This window comes from Chiloscyllium plagiosum, unplaced genomic scaffold (genome assembly GCF_037043375.1).
Source record: "Chiloscyllium plagiosum isolate Xiang-an unplaced genomic scaffold, Cpla_swu_hap1 HiC_scaffold_36, whole genome shotgun sequence".
NCBI classification, from domain to species: domain Eukaryota; kingdom Metazoa; phylum Chordata; class Chondrichthyes; order Orectolobiformes; family Hemiscylliidae; genus Chiloscyllium; species Chiloscyllium plagiosum.
This window is the reverse complement of record NW_028270174.1, coordinates 19241604-19261740: the sequence shown is the minus strand read 5'-3', so window position 1 is coordinate 19261740 and position 20137 is coordinate 19241604. Positions and strand designations below refer to the sequence as shown.

The window sequence follows — 20137 nt, the reverse complement described above, 5'->3', positions numbered from 1 at the left end:
AAGGCTTGGAATATAATGCGGCAAAATGAGGGTAATTCACATAAAACATCCCCCTATGCACCGATAGTGGGAGCATGGGGATTCCAACCGGGGTTAACAGATGCCACTTTTAAACTCTGGAGAGCCAGGGGTATCTCATGTCTCGGGGATTTATTTAAAGATGGGGTCCTGATGTCTTTCGGACAGCTGCGTCAGAAATTCGGATTACCCAATGGAGACCTCTTTCGATACTTCCAAATTCGAGATTTTATACAGAAGAAGACTACATTATTAGATAGTCTTTATAAATCCGATAGAGAATGTAGTGTCCTACGACCAGTGGGGGTATCTTCCGTCAGTAATATTTATCATTTGCTACATGATGAAGTATCGGGAGATATGGATAATCTGCTTAAAACATGGGATCAGGATCTGGGACTAGAAATCTCCACAGAAACGTGGAATGATATCTGGGAAAATGCTAGAAGAATTACTATTTGTAACAGAACCCAGGCTATCCAGCTGAAGATACTTCATAGGGCCCATATAGCACCGGTTCGATTGGCAAAATTTAAGGCAGGAGCATCTCCAATGTGTCCTAAATGCAAAATAGAGGTGGGCACTCTTGTACATTGCTTATGGACCTGTCATAAGATCCGTGGATATTGGACTAAAGTAGCAAGTACCCTGACAGAAATTTTAGGAACGGAAATAAAAGTGGACCCCGTATCTCTCCTATTGGGCTTTTCGAACTTTCCCTCCCTGGACACGTACGGGAAGAGACTATTTTCTATTCTTTCTTTCTGTGCAAGGAAAAATATTTTGATGAATTGGGTGGCGGAGGGCCCCCCTGGACTTTCAAATTGGCACAGACTAATTATGGAATGTATTCCCCTTGACTTCCTTACAAACATGGTGCACCGAAAGACCGAATTATTTTATAAAATATGGCAGCCCTTTTTGAATTACATAAATACAGATATTTCGGCTATCCTAACAAGGGCTTTTATTTAATTGAGACTACAGACCTGGCTGGTCCGCGGCCCCTCGGGGGAGGAATCCCGCACGAATACGGGTTTATCATATCTGATGTTAACACATCCCGAGCATGTAAGAGACTTAAATATACACCCTGGTTAGTTGTAGGTTAGATTAGTAGATAGTTGAGTTTTGTTTGTTTTGTTCTTTTTTGTTTTTTTTTTTCGGCTTTTTTTTTGTTGTTTTGTTTTTTTTTTGTCAAATTTTGGCTATTGTATATTTGAGCTAATTGTATATCAATGTTTATATCTGAGAGTTTTGTTTATTTTTGTAAACTTGTAAAAATGTTAAATTTCTAATAAAAATATCTATAAAAAAAAACCGGAGAGAAAATTCTTGCAGTTTAAATCGGAATTTGTTTTCATTAGGAGAGATTTTATGAGCAAAGTAAACAGTTAACATTAGGCTTTCAGTTAGAAGGTTCTATAAATTGTTTGGAGCTTTCGACTAAGGGGAAAGCACTCATTGATTGAAAATAATTTAGCTTGGCAATTTGCAGAAGTCTTGGCTGAAGCTGGAAATGTAAAATAGTTGCTCTTGAGAAGGAAAACTTGTTAAGGAATAGGTTACTTCAGTGCAAGAAGTTTAATGTTAGAATTCCAGATCAGAAGTATTTGGTTAAACCCCTGAAAGATTTTCTCAGCTTTGGCTAGCCCTAAGCTCAGTGGTATGAAGACTCAAGCAAGAGGGTCTCAGATTACTGACACTGGGGATTGAAGCCACAGTTAAATTAAGCCACAGAGTTGTGATAGAGAGGGAATTCTCCCTGGTGAGAGTACTGTAAAGAAGTGCTGTGGGGAGTAATGTGATTATATTTCACCATGTGTTTCGAAATCTTTAAAATTGAATTATAGAAAAATAGAATAAAACCAAACTATTTAATCTTCATTTCTTTTATGTAGTAAGCTTCAGACATTGTTAAAACTACATCTATATTACTGTATATGTGTACTTCAGTGTTAAAACCAAAACAAAACCTGATTTACCAAGCCGGATTTCAGTCTGGGGTCTGACTCCAGATCAAAACAGATGAATGGAGCTTCAAGCTTTAAATGAGCATGTTCTGGAAAGAACCATAGAGCTTAATAGACTTGACAAATAACTTCAGAGTAAGGGCACCTGAGATAGCAGAGACTTCAAAGTTTGAATATCATATCCAGTTTGAAAGGGAGAAGGTTGGATCTAAGACTAAGATTTTAAATTTAAATTAAAGTAACTATGTGGGATAAAAGCTGAACTGGCTGAAGTGAACCGAAACAGATGAACAGAAATGCAGTGGCAGACATCAAAGGGGATGTTTCCGAATGTATATTCCTACTATAAAGAAAATGTCGAAGTGAAGGTCTGACCAACTGTAGAAGTTGGGAAAATCATTGAAGAAACAAAAGCATGTAACTGCATAAAGATGAGTGAAAAGTCAGATGATTGGGCTGATTACAAAGCATGGTAGAGATGGACTAAAGAGATAAACCATGATGATAAAGCAGCTAGATAAAAATGAAAAAAAAAGACAGCAAGAGTTTCTACAGGAATATGCAAAGGCAAAGAGTACATAAGGTAAGTGTTGGTCCTCTAGAGATTGAGGATGAGAAGTTAATAATAGATAAGGAAATGGCAGATGAAATAAATAACTGTTTTGATTCTATCTTCACCATAGGAGGAGTCACACAGTGTTAAATCTTTTAACTTACTTATAGAAAATATACAGTGACACTTCGTGCCATCTAGATTATCTCCTCATACTTACTATATTTTGTATATTAAACCAAATGAGTCAGCCATGACCAATTTTTCTGTCACCGATGGTATTGTAACAACATGAGGAACACACTCGCCTGGTGCTTGAAATTTTGTTACTGACAGATGCCACAAATACTTTGCTGCTCATCACTCAATTCTTACACTAAGGAAGTCATTTGGTAGATTTCAGATATTTCACTTCTGGTTACCACTCCAATTAACTCTCATACCAGTATTGTGATTGCTTCCAGTGGTCACACTTTCACCTCTTGTTTGGGCGTGACTGCTACCAGCATACAATGATTGAATGGTTAATTTATTTCCAATGGCAAGATATAAAGTCTTTCTCAAAATTGCACATTAATTTCTCAGTGGTAACACAGCAATGTATCCTAAAGATAACTACACTAAGACAGGGATTAATCTTTCCTCTGACTGAAGTAAACTAAAGCCAGACTCTTCAGTTCCACCAGAATTCTGATGTAAACTCTGCTCCTGATTCCATCAATGTTCCTCATTAGGGAGTCCTTCTCAAGGTTAGGAAAGGGCAGGAAGAGAAAGTGACTGACAGTAATTTTAAGTATCAGCCACATTTCGGCAATTGGTAAGAGAGGATTTGATCTTCTTTTTAACTCTTGCCTTAACCAATGCAAATAACCTGTAGAGTCATAGAAATGTACAGCACAGAAACAGACCCTTCGGTCCCATTCACCCATGGCGACCAGATATCCCAACCTAATCTAGTTCCATTTGCCAGCACTTGGTCCACATTCCTCCAAATCCTACTCATATACCCATCCAGATACCTTTCATATGTTGTAATTGTACCAGCCTCCACTTCTTCCTCCGGCAGCTCATTCCATACATGCACCACCCTCTGCGTGAAAATATTGCCCCTTAGGTCCCTTTTAAATTTTTCCCCTCACCCTAAACCTACACCCTCTAGTTCTGGACTCGCCCAACCCAGGGAAAAGACCTTGACTATTCACCCTGTCCATACGCCTCATGCTTTTATAAACTTCTGTAAAGGTCACCAGTCAGCCTCCGACGCTCGAGGGAGAAGAGCCCCAATCTATTCAACCTCTCCCTATAGCTCAAATCCTCCAACCCCAGCAACATTCTTGTAAATATCTTTTCTGAACCCTTTCAAGTTTTACAACATCCTTCCTATAGGAGGGAGATCAGAATTGCACACAGTATTTCAAAAGTAGCCTAACAATGTCCTGTACAATGCAGCATGACCTCCCAACTCCTCTACTCAGTGGTCTGACCAATAAAGGAAAGCATACCAAATGTCATCTTCACTATCCTATCTACCTGTGGCTCCACTTTCAAGGAACGATAAACCTGCACTCAAAGGTCTCTTTGTACGTCCAATGGGTAAAAATGATAGAATCAACAATAAAAAAATTGACAAACATATAACTGTCAATTTTTTCAATGTTCCTCTCATACTGGGGTAGATGTAACAGGAACATTGGAACATAACCAACCTCCTCAGCCCCTCAAGCTTGCTCTTCTACTCAATTAGATCTTGACAGATGTCTATTCCAATATTATCCATTGCTTTGGCTCCATTGGACCTCCCTTTCGTAACTTTAAAATAAAAGAGTTCACTCTTAAGTTTAAAATTCATTAATTCAGTTAGTATGTTTATTAGATTACTTACAGTGTGGAAACAGGCCCTTCGGCCCAACAAGTCCACACCTACCCGCCGAAGCACACCCACCCAGACCCATTCCCCTACACCTAACACTACGGGCAATTTAGCATGGCCAATTCACCTAACCTGCACATTTTTGGACTGTGGGAAGAAACCAGAGCACCCGGAGGAAACCCATGCAGACACGGGGAGAATGTGCAAACTCCACACAGTCAGTCCCCTGAGGTGGGAATTGTATCCAGGTCTCCGGCGCTGTGAGGCAGCAGTGCTAACCACTGTACCACCGTGCCCCCCACTTTATATAGAAGAGTAATCTATCACAATTATATAAAACAAAGAATAGGGAATGTTGGAGATCTGAAACAAACAAGAAGAGAAATTGCTGGAAAAACTCAGCAGATCTAGCAGCATATGCAGACAGAAAACACAGTTAATGTTTTAAGTCCTGTGACCATTCTTCAGAATTAGAAGTAACTGTAGTGTTGGCCTTAAAAAAATCTCCAAAATCAGATTGTTAAGGGTTAATTGGACAGAATGAACAATTGAAGCAATATGGACAACCACACTAAAACCAGCACTGGTGTAAAAACAGCCTGTTTTGACTGGAAGGTAACTATGGTTGAGCCTGGGAACAGACTTATGCAGAAAACAGAGAAGCTTGGGTGTGTTTTTCCAACTCGTTTTCACATAGCGAAATGCCTGGGAATGTACTGAAAGAACTAAGAAATTGGGACATAGCCCATAACATCAGATTTAGAATAGCATTAATAAATCGAGACTTTGTCCCATTCATTGAACTTTCGCCAACAGACTGGGGTTTGAGAGACTAGTGCCACAGAGTTTGAGATAGAGCTTCAAGTGACCTCATCACCAGTCCTTGATGAGCTGAAAGGAAGAGAGACTCATTTGTATGTATAGGTATAAAGTAGTTTTGCTAATCAGTTAGTTTATTAGTTTGTATGTAACATAGATTAAGCTAGTAGATTTGCTCATTAGTTTGTATATAAGCAGATTAAGCTAAAATTTGTTATGCATTAAAGTACACGTCTTCTTGTATTAATTTTGACCAGAACTCAAAGAAGCTGTTAGGCACTTTCAGCAGAACAATACAGTAACCTATAAAAATGCAGCTTTATTTAACATTGTGCAGGTATAAGAAAGGTAATTCAGCTTACCAAGCATATTTCTCTCACAAATCACTCCATCATTTCATCCAACCTATTTAACATCCTGCATAATGTCTGCAAAGCTTCTCTCTGCTCTTCCCAACAAAGCTGAACAATTATTTCTTGAACTATTTAATCATTTTTGTATAATTATCTTGTGAATCACAGTTCTGAAATTTTAGGGGTTTTTTTGAAAAGCTGTCAGTTTCTACGACACTTATTGCATCTCTGGAAGTCAACGCGATGTTCATTTGTCAATAAAGAAAAATAAATCTCGAATTTTGGTTGAAGGTTGTCATTTACATGGGCATCTTCCCCAACCACCAGACATCTCAAAAGCTCTTTTACAGCCAATCAAGTGTTTTTGAAGCTCAGTCTTTATTACTGTAGGAAATGTAGTAGACAATTTGGGCACAGGAAGTTCCTACGTGTGATAACAGACACCATCTCTCTGGACTCCTCTGCTTTTGCTAAATTGTCAGACTTTTATTCTGACATCAGTAATGGGTAAGCAGGATTTTGTTTGCCAACTTCATGTCTGTCACTGACAGCTATCTGAAACTATTCACAACCTTTCATAATTGATGTGGAGATGAACTTTCAACTACAATGCTTAATCAAAGACCAAGAGACTTTAAGTAGGGTCGTAAAGATGGAAAGCACACTACTGAGACAGAAATACAGAGAAGGAATTCCAGAGCTTAGGATCTATTTTTTGGGTCTGCAGATTGCAAGAAGCAAAAATGGTCTTTAGTAGGATCATACAGACATACAGCATGGAAACAGACACTTCGGTCCAATTTGTCCATGCCACCAGATATGCAAACACAGAGTTCTGATGAAGGGCTTTTGCCCGAAACGTCGATTCTCCTGCTCCTCGGATGCTGCTTGACCTGCTGTGCTTTTCCAGCACTGCACTCTTGACTCTGATCTCCAGCATCTGCAGTCCTCAATTTCTCAGAGATCTCCCAACCCAATCTAGTCCCACCTGCCAGCACCCAGCCCATATCCATCCAATTCATATACCCATCCAGATGCCTTCTAAATGCTGCAATTATACTAGCCTCCAACACTTCCTCTGGCAGCTATTCCACAGATGCACCACCCTCTGCGTGAAAAAGTTCATGTTGGATGTGGGAATGTAGGGAGAGTTTATGTGTTACTGAGGATTACATCTGCAATAAATGCTTTTGGATGCAAATCTTATCAGATAGGATAGATCGGTTGGAGCAACAGTTAGAGGCAATGAGGAATTTACAAGAGCTAGGGGGTATAATGGATGGCAGTTATAGGAATGGAGAAAAGTCGCAGATAAAGTCACACAGATGGGTTAACTCCAGGAAAGGCAAGAGAGGTAGGCAGGTAATGCAGGAGTCTTCTGTGGCTATCCCTATTTCAAACAAGTATGCTGTTTCGGAAAATGGTTGGGGGTGATGGATGCTGAGGGGAATGTAGCACAAACAACCAAGTTTCTGGTATCGAAACCAGCTCTAATGTAATGGGGGTACATCGGGTTCCAAGCGATCAATTTGTGTTAGGCGACTCTCTAGTCAGAGGCACAGTTTCTGTGGCCAGCAGCGAAGAATCAGAATGGTGTGTTGCCTCCCTGGGACCAAGATTAAGGATGTCTCAGAGAGGGTGCAGAATGTTCTCAAAGGGGAGAGGGACCAGGAGGTCATTGTACACAGTGGAGCCAACAACACAAGAAGGGAAAAGGATGAGATTCTGAAGGGAGAATATAGGAAGTTAGACAGGAATTTAAAAAGGAAGTCCTCAAGGGAGTAATATCTGGATAACTCCTGGTGCTACGAGCTAGTGAGGGGAAGAATAGGAGAATAGAGCAGATGAATGCATGACTGAGGAGCTGGTATATGGGAGAAGGATTCACATTTTGCATTCATTGGAATCTCTTCTGGAGTACAAGAAGGATGGATTGCACCTGAATTGGAAGGGAACTAATATACCGGCAGGGAGATTTGCTAGAGATGCTCTAGAAGATTTAAACTAGTAAGTTTGGGGGGGTGGGGGGGGTGGAAACCAGGGGGTTAGTGAGGAAAGAGATCAATCCCAGACTGGTACAATTGAGAAAAGAAGCGAATCAAACAGTCAGGGCAGGCAGGGATAAAGCAGAGAACAAGGTAGGACTGATGAATTAAATTACATTTATTTCAATGCAAGAAGCCTAACTGGGAAGGCAGATGAACTCAGGGCATGGTTAGGAACACGGGACTGGGATATCATAGCAATTTCGGAAATGTGGCTCAGGAATGGGCAGGACTAGCAGCTTAATGTTCCAGGGTACAAATGCTACAGGAAGGATAGAAAGGGAGCAAAGAGAGGAGGGGGAGTGGCGTTTTTGATATGGGACAGGGATACAGATGTACTTAGGGAAGATATTCCTGGGAATATATCCAGGGAAGCTATTTGGATGGAACTGAGAAATAGGAGAGGGATGATCACTTTATTGGGGTTGTATTACAGACCCCTGAATAGTCTGCAGGAAATTGAGAAACAAATTTGTAAGGAGATTTCAGTTATCTGTAGATAATAGGGTGATCATGGTAGGGGATTTTAACTTTCCAAACATAGACTGGGACTGCCATAGTGTTAAGGGTTTAGATGGAGAGGAATTTGTTAAATGCATACAAGAAAATTTTATGATTCAGTATGTGGATGTACCTACGAGAGAAGGTGCAAAACTTGACCTACACTTGAGAAATAAGATTGGGCAGGTGACTGATGTGTCAGTGGGGGAGCACGTTGGAGCCAGCAATCATATTTCTATCAGTTTTTAAAATAGGGATAGAAAAGGATAGACCAGATCTAAAAGTTGAAGTTCTAAATTGAAGGCAGGCTAATTTTGACAGTATTAGGCAAGAACTTTCAAAAGCTGATGCTCGCAGGTAAAGGGACAGCTGGAAAATGGGAAGCCTTCAGAAACGAGAATCCAGAGACAATATATTCTTGTTAGGGTGGGAAAAAAAGGCTGATAAGTGTAGGGAATGCTGGATGACAAGATGATGAAGTAAGGATTTGGTTAAGTAAAAGAAGAAAGCATATGTAAGGTATAGACAGGATAGATTGAGTGAATCCTCAGAAGAGTATAAAGGCAGTAGAAGTATATTTAAGAGGGAAATCAGGAGGGCAAAAGGGGGACATGAGGTAGCTTTGGCAAATAGAGTTAAGGAGAATCCAAACGGTTTTTACAAATACATTAAGGACAAAATGATAACTAGGGAGAGAATAGGGTCCCTCAAAGATCAGCAAGGCGGTCTTTGTGTGGAGCTGCAAGAGATGGGGGAAGATACTAAATGAGTATTTTGCATCAGTGTTTACTATGGAAAAGGATATGGAAGATATAGAATATAGGGAAATAGATGGTGACATGTTGAAAAATGTCCATATTACAGAGGAGGAATGCTGGATGTTTTGAAATACGTAAAGGTGGATAAATCTCCAGGAGTTGATCAGGTGTAGCCTAGAACTCTGTGGGAAGCTAGGGAAGTGATTGCTGGGCCCCTCACTGTGATATTTGTATGTCAGTAGTCACAGCCAAGGTGCCAGAAGACTAGAGGTTGGCTAACGTGGTGCCACTGTTTAAGAAAGGTGGTAAGGGAACTATAGACCAGTGAGCCTGAGGTCAGTGGTGAGCAAGTTGTTGGAGGGAATCCTGAGGGACAGGATTTACACGTATTTGGAAAGGCAAGGACTGATTAAGGATAGTCAACAACTTTGGGAAACATGTCTCACAAACTTGATTGAGTTTTTTGAAGCAGTAAGAAACAAGATTGATGAAGGCAGATTGGTGGATATGATGCATATGGACTTCATATTCGACAAGGTTCCCTACAGGAGAATAGTTAGCAGGGTTAGATCTCATGGAATACAGGGAGAACTAGCCATTTGGATACAGAACTGATGCAAAGGTAGAAGACAGAGGGTGATGGTAGAGGTTTGTTTTTCAGACTGGAGGCTTGTGACCAGTGGAGTACCACAAGGATCGGTGTTTTGGGTCCACTGCTTTTCGTCATTTATATAAATGACTTGGATGCGAGCTTAGGAGGTATAGTTAGTTTGAAGATGACCCCAAAATTGGAGGTGTAGTGGACTGTGAAGAGGGTTACCTCAGATTACAACAGGATCTTGACCAGATGGGCCAATGGGCTGAGAAGTGGCAGATGGAGTTTAATTCAGATAAATGCGAGGTGCTGCATTTTGGGAAAGCAAATCTTAGCAGGGCTTATACACTTAATGGTAAGGTCCTAGGTAATGTTGCTGAACAAAGAGACCTTGGATTGCAGGTTCATAGCTCCTTGAAACTGGAGTCGCAGGTAGACAGAATACTGAAGAAAACTTTTCTTTATTTGGTCAGAGCACTCAGTATAAGAGTTGGGAGGTCATGTTGCAGCTGTACAGGATGTTTGTTAGGCCACTTTTGGAATATTGTGTGCAATTGTGGTCTCTCTCTTAGCAGAAGGATATTACGAAACTTGAAAGGGTTCAGAATTGATTTACAAGAATGTTGCAAGGTGGATTTGAGCTATAAGGAGAGGCTGAACAGGCTGGGGCTGTTTTCCCTGGAGTGTCAGAGGCTGAGAGGTTTATAAAATCATGAGGTCATGGATAGGATAAATAGAAAAGTCTTTTCCCTGGGATGGGGGAGTCCAGAACTAAAGGGCATAGGTTTAGGGTGAGAGGGGAAAGATATAAAAGAGACCTAAGGGGCAACGTTTTCATGTAGAGGGTGGTGTGTATATGGAATAAGCTGCCAGAGTTGTGGAGGTTGGTACAATTGCAACATTTAAAAGCCATCTGGATGGGTATATGAATAGGAAGGGTTTGGAAGGTTATGGGCCAGGTGCTGGCAGGTGGGACTAGATTGGGTTGGGATATCTGGTCCGCATGGGTGCGTTGGACTGAACGGTCTGTTTCCATGCTGTACATCTCTATGATTCTATTAAACACATGGCCAATAGTGCTTGAGCAACAATGATTGGTTGGCTTGCACACAGACATTAATTAGAAGAGGATAACTAAATTCAAAATTTACAAAGATAGGGAGAGGAAAGCTACAGAGGGATCTGACAACAAGAACGTGAATTTTAAAATCAAGATTGTGATTGACAAGGAAGTAATGCAGGTTAGCAAGCAATGAAATGATAAAAGTCTGGGTCTTGGTGATATTTACAGTGTAGCAATAGGTTGGTAAGTAAAAAGTAAAAGACTAATTACAAAATTACAAAAAGATCATGTACATCCTGCTTTTAATGCACTTTTTAAATACTGTTGAACCCTAACACAAGGTCCTGTCTAGCTCTATCACTTCTCAAAAGGTGAGAAAGCATACTGTGGCAACACAGGATGCAACCTGTCAATAAAATGGTATGTATGACTTTGTGTTGGAGCAGAAAACATAAACTTTGACCAGCTACCGATGTGCCATATCAAAGGTAATTAATAATCCAGAAGATATAATAAGTACCACCAGCTTTATGAAATGGCTTTCAAATATGAATAGGAAAAGATGTGGAATAGACTTTAGTAAACCTCCACTTAAGTGTTAAAATTACTTCCGCTTATCATTGTCCTCTAGTTTTAAAATTGTGAACTAAAATAAGACAATCAGCTCACATTCCATTAGCTCCACTGGTGTGAAACCACTGAAAAGAAAAGAATGTACAAAATATCACATGAATAAGCAAGAAACAAACGCTGACTGGCATATTTAACAGAGATGTTTCAGTGCAGTCATTTCTAGGATGATCCAAGTTTCAGATACCTGCTCAATTCAACACTAACACTGTTGAGAAGACCAGAAGTCAAATAACATCAGTTTACCCTTGACGAAGATGAAACCTCCATTTCTGATAGTATAAAGAAATTTTAAATTCTCTCCTCATACCTCAAGTGTTAGATGACAACAACAACAACCACAACAACTTGACCACCTAAAAATCTACTTGCATATGCGAAATATGAATTCAAAACAGATAACTTCATTACTAGAGGGATACAATTATCATGTATTCCAAATCAACTATATTTAACAAATGTAGCACCTAATATTTAAATTAGAAAAGCTGATGTTGTTCTGATTTTCTCTCCAATTAAGACAGTCTCATCAAGTCCTTTGTTCTTACATAAAAACATAATAACGAAATATTTATTTCTTAAACTTTTACTCTTAAATCACTCACCATAGCACATTCTGAGTTAGATGGAATAAGGTATTTGGCCATGGACTATTCCATAATCTCAGTGACCTCTGCAAGACAGCAAGACTATCTTTCAAACATGACCTGGGGCTTATAGCTACTATTGTTATCATCATCTGTGCCACTAGAAAATCAATACATTATTCTCAATGAGAAGACCCAGATGGACAAAAACCACTTCATTTCCTCTGTGTGCTATTTTCCTGTACTGGTTAATTTATTTGAATTAAATTCCTGCCTGAGCTAATTTAACAGTCAACAACAACATTTATTTGAAGTGATGTAATGACAACCAAAGAGAAAACTGTGATGCAGTAGTAGTACCCCTGCCTCTAAGCCAGAAGCTCAGGATTTAAAACCCACTCCAGAAATTGTTAGTCAAGATGACGTGTTATGAAGCCAGCTCGTGGTAATACTAGAAAAGTCCGATTTTCAAGTGAAACCCAGCTTGATAAATCCTAAGGATTTTTTTCCCAATATGTAAGCAACGGCAGTTACTGAACATTTTCACATAAGTCTATAAATAAATAAACATAAACACACTTACCAAGAACAGCTTCTTCCCCATTGTTATTAGACTTCTGAACGGACCTCTCAAATTTCAAATCTATTGTTGATCTTGCTTTTTGTGCACCTTCTGTGCAGACATAATTTTGTAATCCTCACTCTGTTCTATCACCCTATGATCTTTGTATGGTATGACCTGCCTGTACTACGTGCAAAACTAAACTATTCACAGTGCCTCAGTACAAGTGACAATAATAAATCAACTAGGTAAAAACAATGATTGCAGGTGCTGGAAACTGAATTCTAGATTAGAGTGGTGCTGGAAAAGCACAGCAGTTCAGGCAGCATCCGAGGAGCTTTAGTAAACCTCCACTTAAGTGCTTTTCCAGCACCACTCTAATCTAGAATCCAATAATAAATCAAACCAAATATACTTTGAACAAAAGAACGTTAGTTTATTGCACAGAAGTATATTTAAAAATTTGAAAAGATCTCATCTCAAACAGCAAAATGTAACCCTTTATTACAACAGCATCGTTTACTGACAACTACAGTGATGCACTTTTTCTATCTGAATTTTCTATTCAAATAACAAATTTGAAAGAATTTCTTCACATTCACAAAACATTATTCCTTCCATTACTATCTTGCCCTGAGATACACTGACTCTAACTAACTCACTGACTCCTCAAAGTTGAACTTTTAAAAAAAGCACTGTCTACTTGAAGTGCTAAAAGTATTTAAGACATCTTTCCAGCTCTAGTAGCCTGAAGACTTTTTTCCAACTCAGATAACCTGACCACACCCACAAACTAAACTACCCTTCTTCTGGTATGAATCTTTTCTTCTCCACTGAGACATAACCATCTGTCCATCATAAAAATTTAAATTTTGTAAAACTTCAACAATTAACTCCACAAGTAGCTATTTAGCTTAAGTTACATGCTATTTGAAATGACCTTAAAAAAAAAACCACCTTGACAGAAGGATTGGTGATGGGTCCACTGCTTTTCATCATTTATATAAATGATTTGGATAAGAACATAGGAGGTACAGTTAGTAAGTTTGCAGATGACACCAAAATTAGATATGTAGTGGACAGCAAAGAATGTTACCTCAGAGTATAATGGGAACTCGATCAGATCGGCCAACGGGCTGACTAGTGGCAGATGGAATTTAATTTAGATAAATGGGAGGTGTTGCATTTGGAAAGCAAAATCAAGGCAGGACTTGTACACTTAATGGTAAGGTCCTGGGGAGTAGTGATAAACAAAGAGACCTTGGAGTGAAGGTTCATAGTTCCTTTAAAGTGGAGTCCCACATAGATGGTAGTTAAGGTGTTTAGCATGCTTGCCTTTATTGGTCAGTGCATGGAGTGTAATAGTTGGAAGGTCATGTTATGGTAGTACAGGTCATTAGTTAGGCCACTTTTGGAATACTGCATGCAATTCTTGTCTCCTTTGTTTAAAAAAAAAAGGATGTTGCAAAACTGGAAAGGATTTCAGAAAAGAGTTACAAAGATGTTGCCAGGGTTGGAGGATTTGACCTAAAGGGAGAGGCTGAATAAGCTGGGGTTGTTTTCCCTGAAGCGTCATAGGCTAAGGGTGATCTTATAGACGTTTATAAAATCATGAGGAGCATGGATTGGGTAAATAGACAAGGTCTTTTTCCTGGGGTAGCAGAGAGTCCAAAACTAGAGGGCATAAGTTTAAGGTGAGGGGGAAAGATTTAAAAAGGACCCAAGGGCAATTTTTTCACACAGAGAGTGATGAGTGTATGGAATGAGCTGCCAAGGGAGCGGTGAAGGCTGGTACAATTACAATATTTAAAAGGCATCTGGAAGGGTGGTCAAATAGCAAGGGTTTAGAGGGATATGTTCCAAATGCTGGCAAATGGGACTAGATTATTTTAGGATACCTGGTCGGCATAGACGAATTAGACTAAAGGGTCTGTTTCCATGCTGTACAGCTCTATGATTCCATGACTCTATAGCTAAAGCCAAAAATCAATATACCTCTCCAAACTTTGATAACATGTTGCCAAACAGGTTGAATATCAACTTGCAAATCCTTTCAATATACATCAACTGCAGGTCGTAAGAATGGGAGAGATTCCTGGTCAGCATGTGATAGAAAGGCATTGGAGCTTCTACCATCACTGTCCAATGCTCCAGGCTACAACGTGTGTAAAAGTGTATGTTACCACAGGAATTTAGATAATTTGAATCTAGTTGGCAAGATGGCCAGTATGGACAGGATTGTTCCCAACAGCACAATCCATATTCTCATTTAAGAATCATCCATACTGCAGTGGGTCTGGAGGCACATGTAGGCCAGACCAAGTCATCCAATGAAATCTGTCTTTACATGAGTAAACAAGAGGAGCTTTTACAACAAGAGTCAATGATTTCATGATAATCATTAAACTTCTAATTCCAGTTCTTTTAAAATTCAAATTTCACCATCATCCATAGTGCGATTCAAACCTAGATCCCCAAAGTATTACCTTGTTCTCTGGATGATTAATCCAGCAACAATACTATTTTGTCATCACCTCCCCCTTCAATCAGCCTTTTCTTTTTAAGGTCACAGTTTGGCAAAATGACCGAAAGTGGTAAATTCTAAGGTTAAATGGAAGCTAATTACAATTGGAAGTTATAGATTGCTGATTGTTTGGCTAATTTCTTTTCAGAAAGACCAGGTTATCTCAAGGTCAGAAAAGAAAAGCAGCACATAATGACCACTTTTCTTTCTCGTTTTCCTTAAAAGAAGTGTCTACCAGCGCCTAGTCAACGTTTCATACAATGTCTAGGGAGCTCTGCCTGAAGCGCACCAGGAATACTAAATTCAACAAATCAAGATATGTGCAGTTGGATGTCCCATGGCATATCTTGTGATAAGTCAAATGATAATATCTATAAGGACAGCAGAAATAAGCCATATAAAGTAGATTGCAAAATGGTTACCTTCCAGGATTTTTTTTTAAAATATGGAGGTTAAGATGAATTTGTATTACTTTTAAGGCCAGAATGTCCAATAGTTGTTAAGTAAACTTGGGATGGGCAATACAGGTATTAAATTTGAGACTGTAGACATTTGGACTTATGTCATTTGTATTCCTGGATAGTTCCTGTGTTTTGAAGTGTGATATAAATATTTAAGTGGTACACTAGAATTGTGATCAGTGTCCCATTTTTATATTACATACACATTGCAGGAGTCAAAAGAGAAATCAGCAGATTTATTCCTCTTGGCACTGCCTATTTTCTGCCTTGAAAGCACAGCAGCTGAAGCTGACAGCACAGGCAGATGGTACAATCCCAGTCCTGTGCCAGTGTGACTCTGGACCAGTCACAACAATAACAGCCTTTGAATCCGGAATTGCTCATCTGATATTACCCCGTCACAACCCCCAACCCCAACTTCAACACACCACCTCCCCTGTGGGAAGCAAATTCCTGTGATGAAGATTGGCAGCTCACTAAGTCAAGCCCTGGGGTGCCTACTCCATGGTTGAAGAGATCTTTAAAGCAGCCACAGAGAACACAAAGCATCTCAGGGATTCTTGAACAACAAGAGTTTAAAAACGAATTGATGAAATAGATGGTCAAAGTAACAGCACACAAACTTATCTTTTTCATCAATTGTACAGCTTCCTTCAAGCTACATTTATCTGCTATTTTCATCAATATGGTCAGAAATCTCAATATTCTCTGCAGATTACGGCATTATACAGGATAATCCCCATGCCGTATGTCTGCTACATAACTACTTCAAATGATTCAATATATAAATTGGAAAATGCATTACAGCTGGCTGATCTCCCATAACGTTGCTCCGCCATAGTCAAAGGCTGTTGTGATTATACCTGATAAACTGGTTGCCTCTGCTGAAGGACTGCATGTAATGAATTAGTCTAAGTAGACCAATTAGCAGCTAATTGATTTTTAAAGGTTCTGTAAGTTGCCAGCCACTAGACTTTTTTTTAGGAACAGGCTAACATTTCTCAAGGTCAAAAATATCAGCTTTTTTGCACTTGATATTTTTTTTGGTTCACTTTTAATTTTTGTTACGCAATTCACTTTGGATAGTGACGCAACCTCCCAAAGCTTGTAATGATTTACAATATAAACTGTAATACCATCCATAGTGCACAATACTACAACACCATAACTTTAATATTCAGAACACAGTCTACTTGGCTTCCAAAATTCATAAAAACACAAAATGCTGGAGAAGCTCAGTAGGTCTGGCAGCACCTAGGGAGACAGAAACAAAGTAACTTTTAAATCCAGTGTGACTCGATATTGCAATCTCTCTTGATAGTTGTCATGCTTAGACTGGAGCACAGGAGATGGAATGGGATGGGATGGGATGGGATGGAGTGAAAAGAGACATGATTGAGATGAAGAAAATTATGAGGCACAAATAGGATAGACAGGAAGGAATTTTTTATCTTGGTGGGGGAAATCAATGATTAGGTGATATAGGGGCAGGAGAAACCAGTTCACCCAGATGGTGGTATTGGTGGTAGTGGGAACCTGGAACTTATTGCCTATAAGGGTGGTAAGGGCAGGAATCTTCAAACATTTAGTAAGTATTTAAATAGGCACTTGCAATTCCAAATCAAATCAAGACTATGTGGTGTGTGCTGGAAGATTGGATCAGAACAGTTAGGCATTAGTTTTTGATCAGCACAGAATCAATGGGCCAAAGAGCCTTTTTACGTGTTATAGGCCTCTATGACTCTTCATCCCTTCAGTTCCAAAAGGAGAAAGTCAAACTAAACTCAAAACATTAAATCTTTTTCTCTTCCTACATGCTGCTAAACTACTGAGTTTCTCCAGTACTTCGTTTTTATTTCATATTTCCAGTAGCATTTTATTTTTATAAAATCTCATATCCCTTTAACAGTTTCTGGTCCAAAGCAGTAAATCAAGATTCAGCAGGAAAATTCATGGGGCAATGATGTATTTTGATTGCATTAACATTAATGAGAATAACAAGTAGTTTTTTTTTAGCCCCCATGCTTCAGCACTGCTTGACATCCTATAAATACTACTGGAAAAATGAATTTTCCTGGTATTTTAAGTTAGTGGTCATTCTTCTTTCCATGAAAGATAAAGCCTGATCCTGTATCCTCAAAAGTGGACCTGACCCACGGCCAGAAAAGAGATGTTAACTCAGTCTCTCACACACATACACACAGATACTGTCGGATCTGCAGTGTTTCCAGTATTTTCTGTTCTATTTCATATTTCCAGCGTCCAGCAGTGCATTTTCTTTTGCTTCCAGAACCCCGTTTTCCCCTCTTTGCCTTTCTGGCTAATAATGGGAAGGGGAGGGTGACCGAATTAATTAAACAGTTTTCTTATTTTACAGGTGCCCACCCCTCCCCTCCCCCTTTACCAGCACACACTGTATGTGTGTCAGCCTTTTGTTTTCCTGGTGCTTTTACCTTGTCTGGAGCTGGGAACTGGAGCTGGTTGACGTCGAGTGGCGTGATGAGAGGGATGGTATCGAAGCCATCTGTGGCTGCAGCCTTCCCATTGCTCTTCTCGGTCAAATTGTTCCCTAACTTCACCATGGCTGCAGAGAACCGGCAATCACTGGAGGGGCTTCCTCTATTCAGAAGCTGGGAGAGAAACGAAAGAGAAAGAGAGAGGGAGAGAAAAGCAATGAAGCGGGAGGGGCTTTTGAGAAGGAGCAATCTTCTATCAGAACTCAGTTGCAGCGCAATACTCAGGAGATCCCTAATGATATATGTAGATTAATATTTCTTGTCTTCCCCCTCCCTATTTTTGATTTTGCACATTTGAGGTCGTTGGGAGGTAGAAAAACGCTAAAGGCGAGGTTACACATTATTTAAATTGTATTTTTTCACACCATTGCAACCATGGAACAACATTAGATAAATGCCACAAGCCCTCAGCAATTACTGCATGAAAAAAAATTACCTTGACGCACTGTAAAGCTGCGCACCAACAATGAATTGTGCAAACCCGGGGTGTATTTATTTCATTTTTTAACCCCAAAAAAAGAAAGCTGTACACGATCTGATGACTATCGTTTCTGAAACATGCACGCGAGGAAATGTCGAACGCGTATCATGTCAGTCAAAATATTCGAATGAATGAATGAATTCAATGTATCCTTTTACAAAAGAAATCGACAAACAAAAAAAAAAGGCTTGGGAATCAATTTGATGCAGATAAAGTAAAACAATCTCACCAGACAACGCCACTTTGCAAAAGACAATATCTCCTCTTGCTGTCGATACACAAGAAGCAAATTTGCAAACTCTGCTCTCCTGGAATTATACCGAGGAATAAACTGCAGTAAAAATTTACCTGATTATATACGTATGTTATTTTCCCCAACCAACAAAAGAATAATGTTCTTTGATCGTTGTCTCCGAGGAAATGTCGCCCTGGCTCAGATAGAAAAATGGCGGAAATAAAGAAGGCAGCTCAAGAAGCGCTTCATCGGATGCAGTAAAAAGTCATTGATCGAGTTTGGAAAATGTTTTCATTTTCAAGCCTCGTCTGTGGTGACGCAGCCGCGGCACCGAGCCTTGTAAACAACAGGACGTCCCACCTTTAAAGGGACATCAGACCGTCTTCCTGCTGCATCCAGACTGCATCAAAACAGGGAAGGGGTAGGTGTGTGGAAAAGCACCTTTTATTTTTGAGAAGGTTGCTGATATGTCCCATTTCTCACGTTGAACGGTGGCTTTCAATTAGAATCATAGAGATGTACAGACCCTTCGGTCCAACTCGTCCATGCCGACCAGATATCTCAACCCAATCTACTCCCACCTGCCAGCACCCGGCCCGTACCCCTTCAAACCCTTCCTATTCATATACCCATACAGATGCCTTTTAAATGTTGCAATTGTACCAGCCTCCACCATTTCCTCTGATTGATCCCCTTGTGTGCAAGGGCAAAACTAATAGTGGTATCCATTAAATATTAGCACTTTTCTGATTGTTGGAAGGTTTCTGGTTGCCCTATTGGGACCCTGGCTTCTTCTGATTTTTGCTAATAATCTTGATTATGGTGTGCGGGGGACAGTTTCAAAGTCTGCAGATGATAACTGTACAGGAGTACTCTGAGCAGCTGTGTTCCCCTTATTTAAAGGAATATATTGTTTCATTGGAAGCAATTCAGAAATGGTTCACTCGGATGATCCCTGGTATGGAGGGATTGTCTTATGAGCAAAGGTTAAATAGCTTGGGTGTCTACTAACTCGAGTTTAGCAGAATGTGAGGTGACCTCATTGAAACATAGGATTCTTAAGGGGTTTGACGGGGTAGATGCTGAGAGGATATTTCACCTCATGGGAGAGTCTATAACCAGAGGGCATAGTCTAAATATAAAGGGGAGCCAATATAAGGCTGAGATGAGAAGGAATTTCCTCTCTCAAGAAGGTGGCGAGTCTTTGGAACTTCATGCCACATTATGTGAGAAGTGGCCCTATGTATATTTAAAGCTGAAATAGTATCTTGATCGATGGGGTTACAGGGAAAAGGCAAGAAAGTGGACATGAAGACGGCCAGATCAGTCATGATCCTATTGAATGGTGGAGCAGGCTTTAGGGACCGAATGGCCTACTCTTGTTCCTATTTCTTACGGTCTTATGGACACAAAATATAGAAGAGCTGTAAATTGTGAGGAGGACAGAATGGAAATTTTAAAAAATTAAGTTGGTAGAATGAGCCTACAGGTGATAGGTAAAGTTTAAGGTGGAGAAGTGTGATATGATGCACTTTAATCAGAAGTATATGAAAAGACAGGTGCAAAAGAAAGAGTACTACTGGTAGCTCTACT

At 39.7% G+C, this 20137-nt stretch overlaps 1 protein-coding gene across 2 annotated transcripts in view; it reads right to left on the bottom strand.

The window, feature by feature from the left end:
* LOC122539423 (neuronal vesicle trafficking-associated protein 1-like) overlaps nucleotides 1–18898 on the bottom strand; it is a 66717-nt gene extending 47819 nt beyond the window's left edge. Inside the window, exons 1-2 of one of the 2 annotated variants that reach the window (XM_043674247.2) lie at nucleotides 18658–18898; nucleotides 17766–17942 (exon numbers count right to left, since the gene is read on the bottom strand). In XM_043674247.2, the coding sequence (XP_043530182.1) occupies nucleotides 17766–17894 (129 nt within the window). In that variant the 5' untranslated portion in view covers nucleotides 17895–17942; nucleotides 18658–18898. Of the gene's footprint in view, nucleotides 1–17765; nucleotides 17943–18538 lie in introns of both variants that reach the window. The other variant, XM_043674248.2, reaches the window with a different exon arrangement.
* Between the last annotated feature and the right edge of the window lie 1239 nt (nucleotides 18899–20137).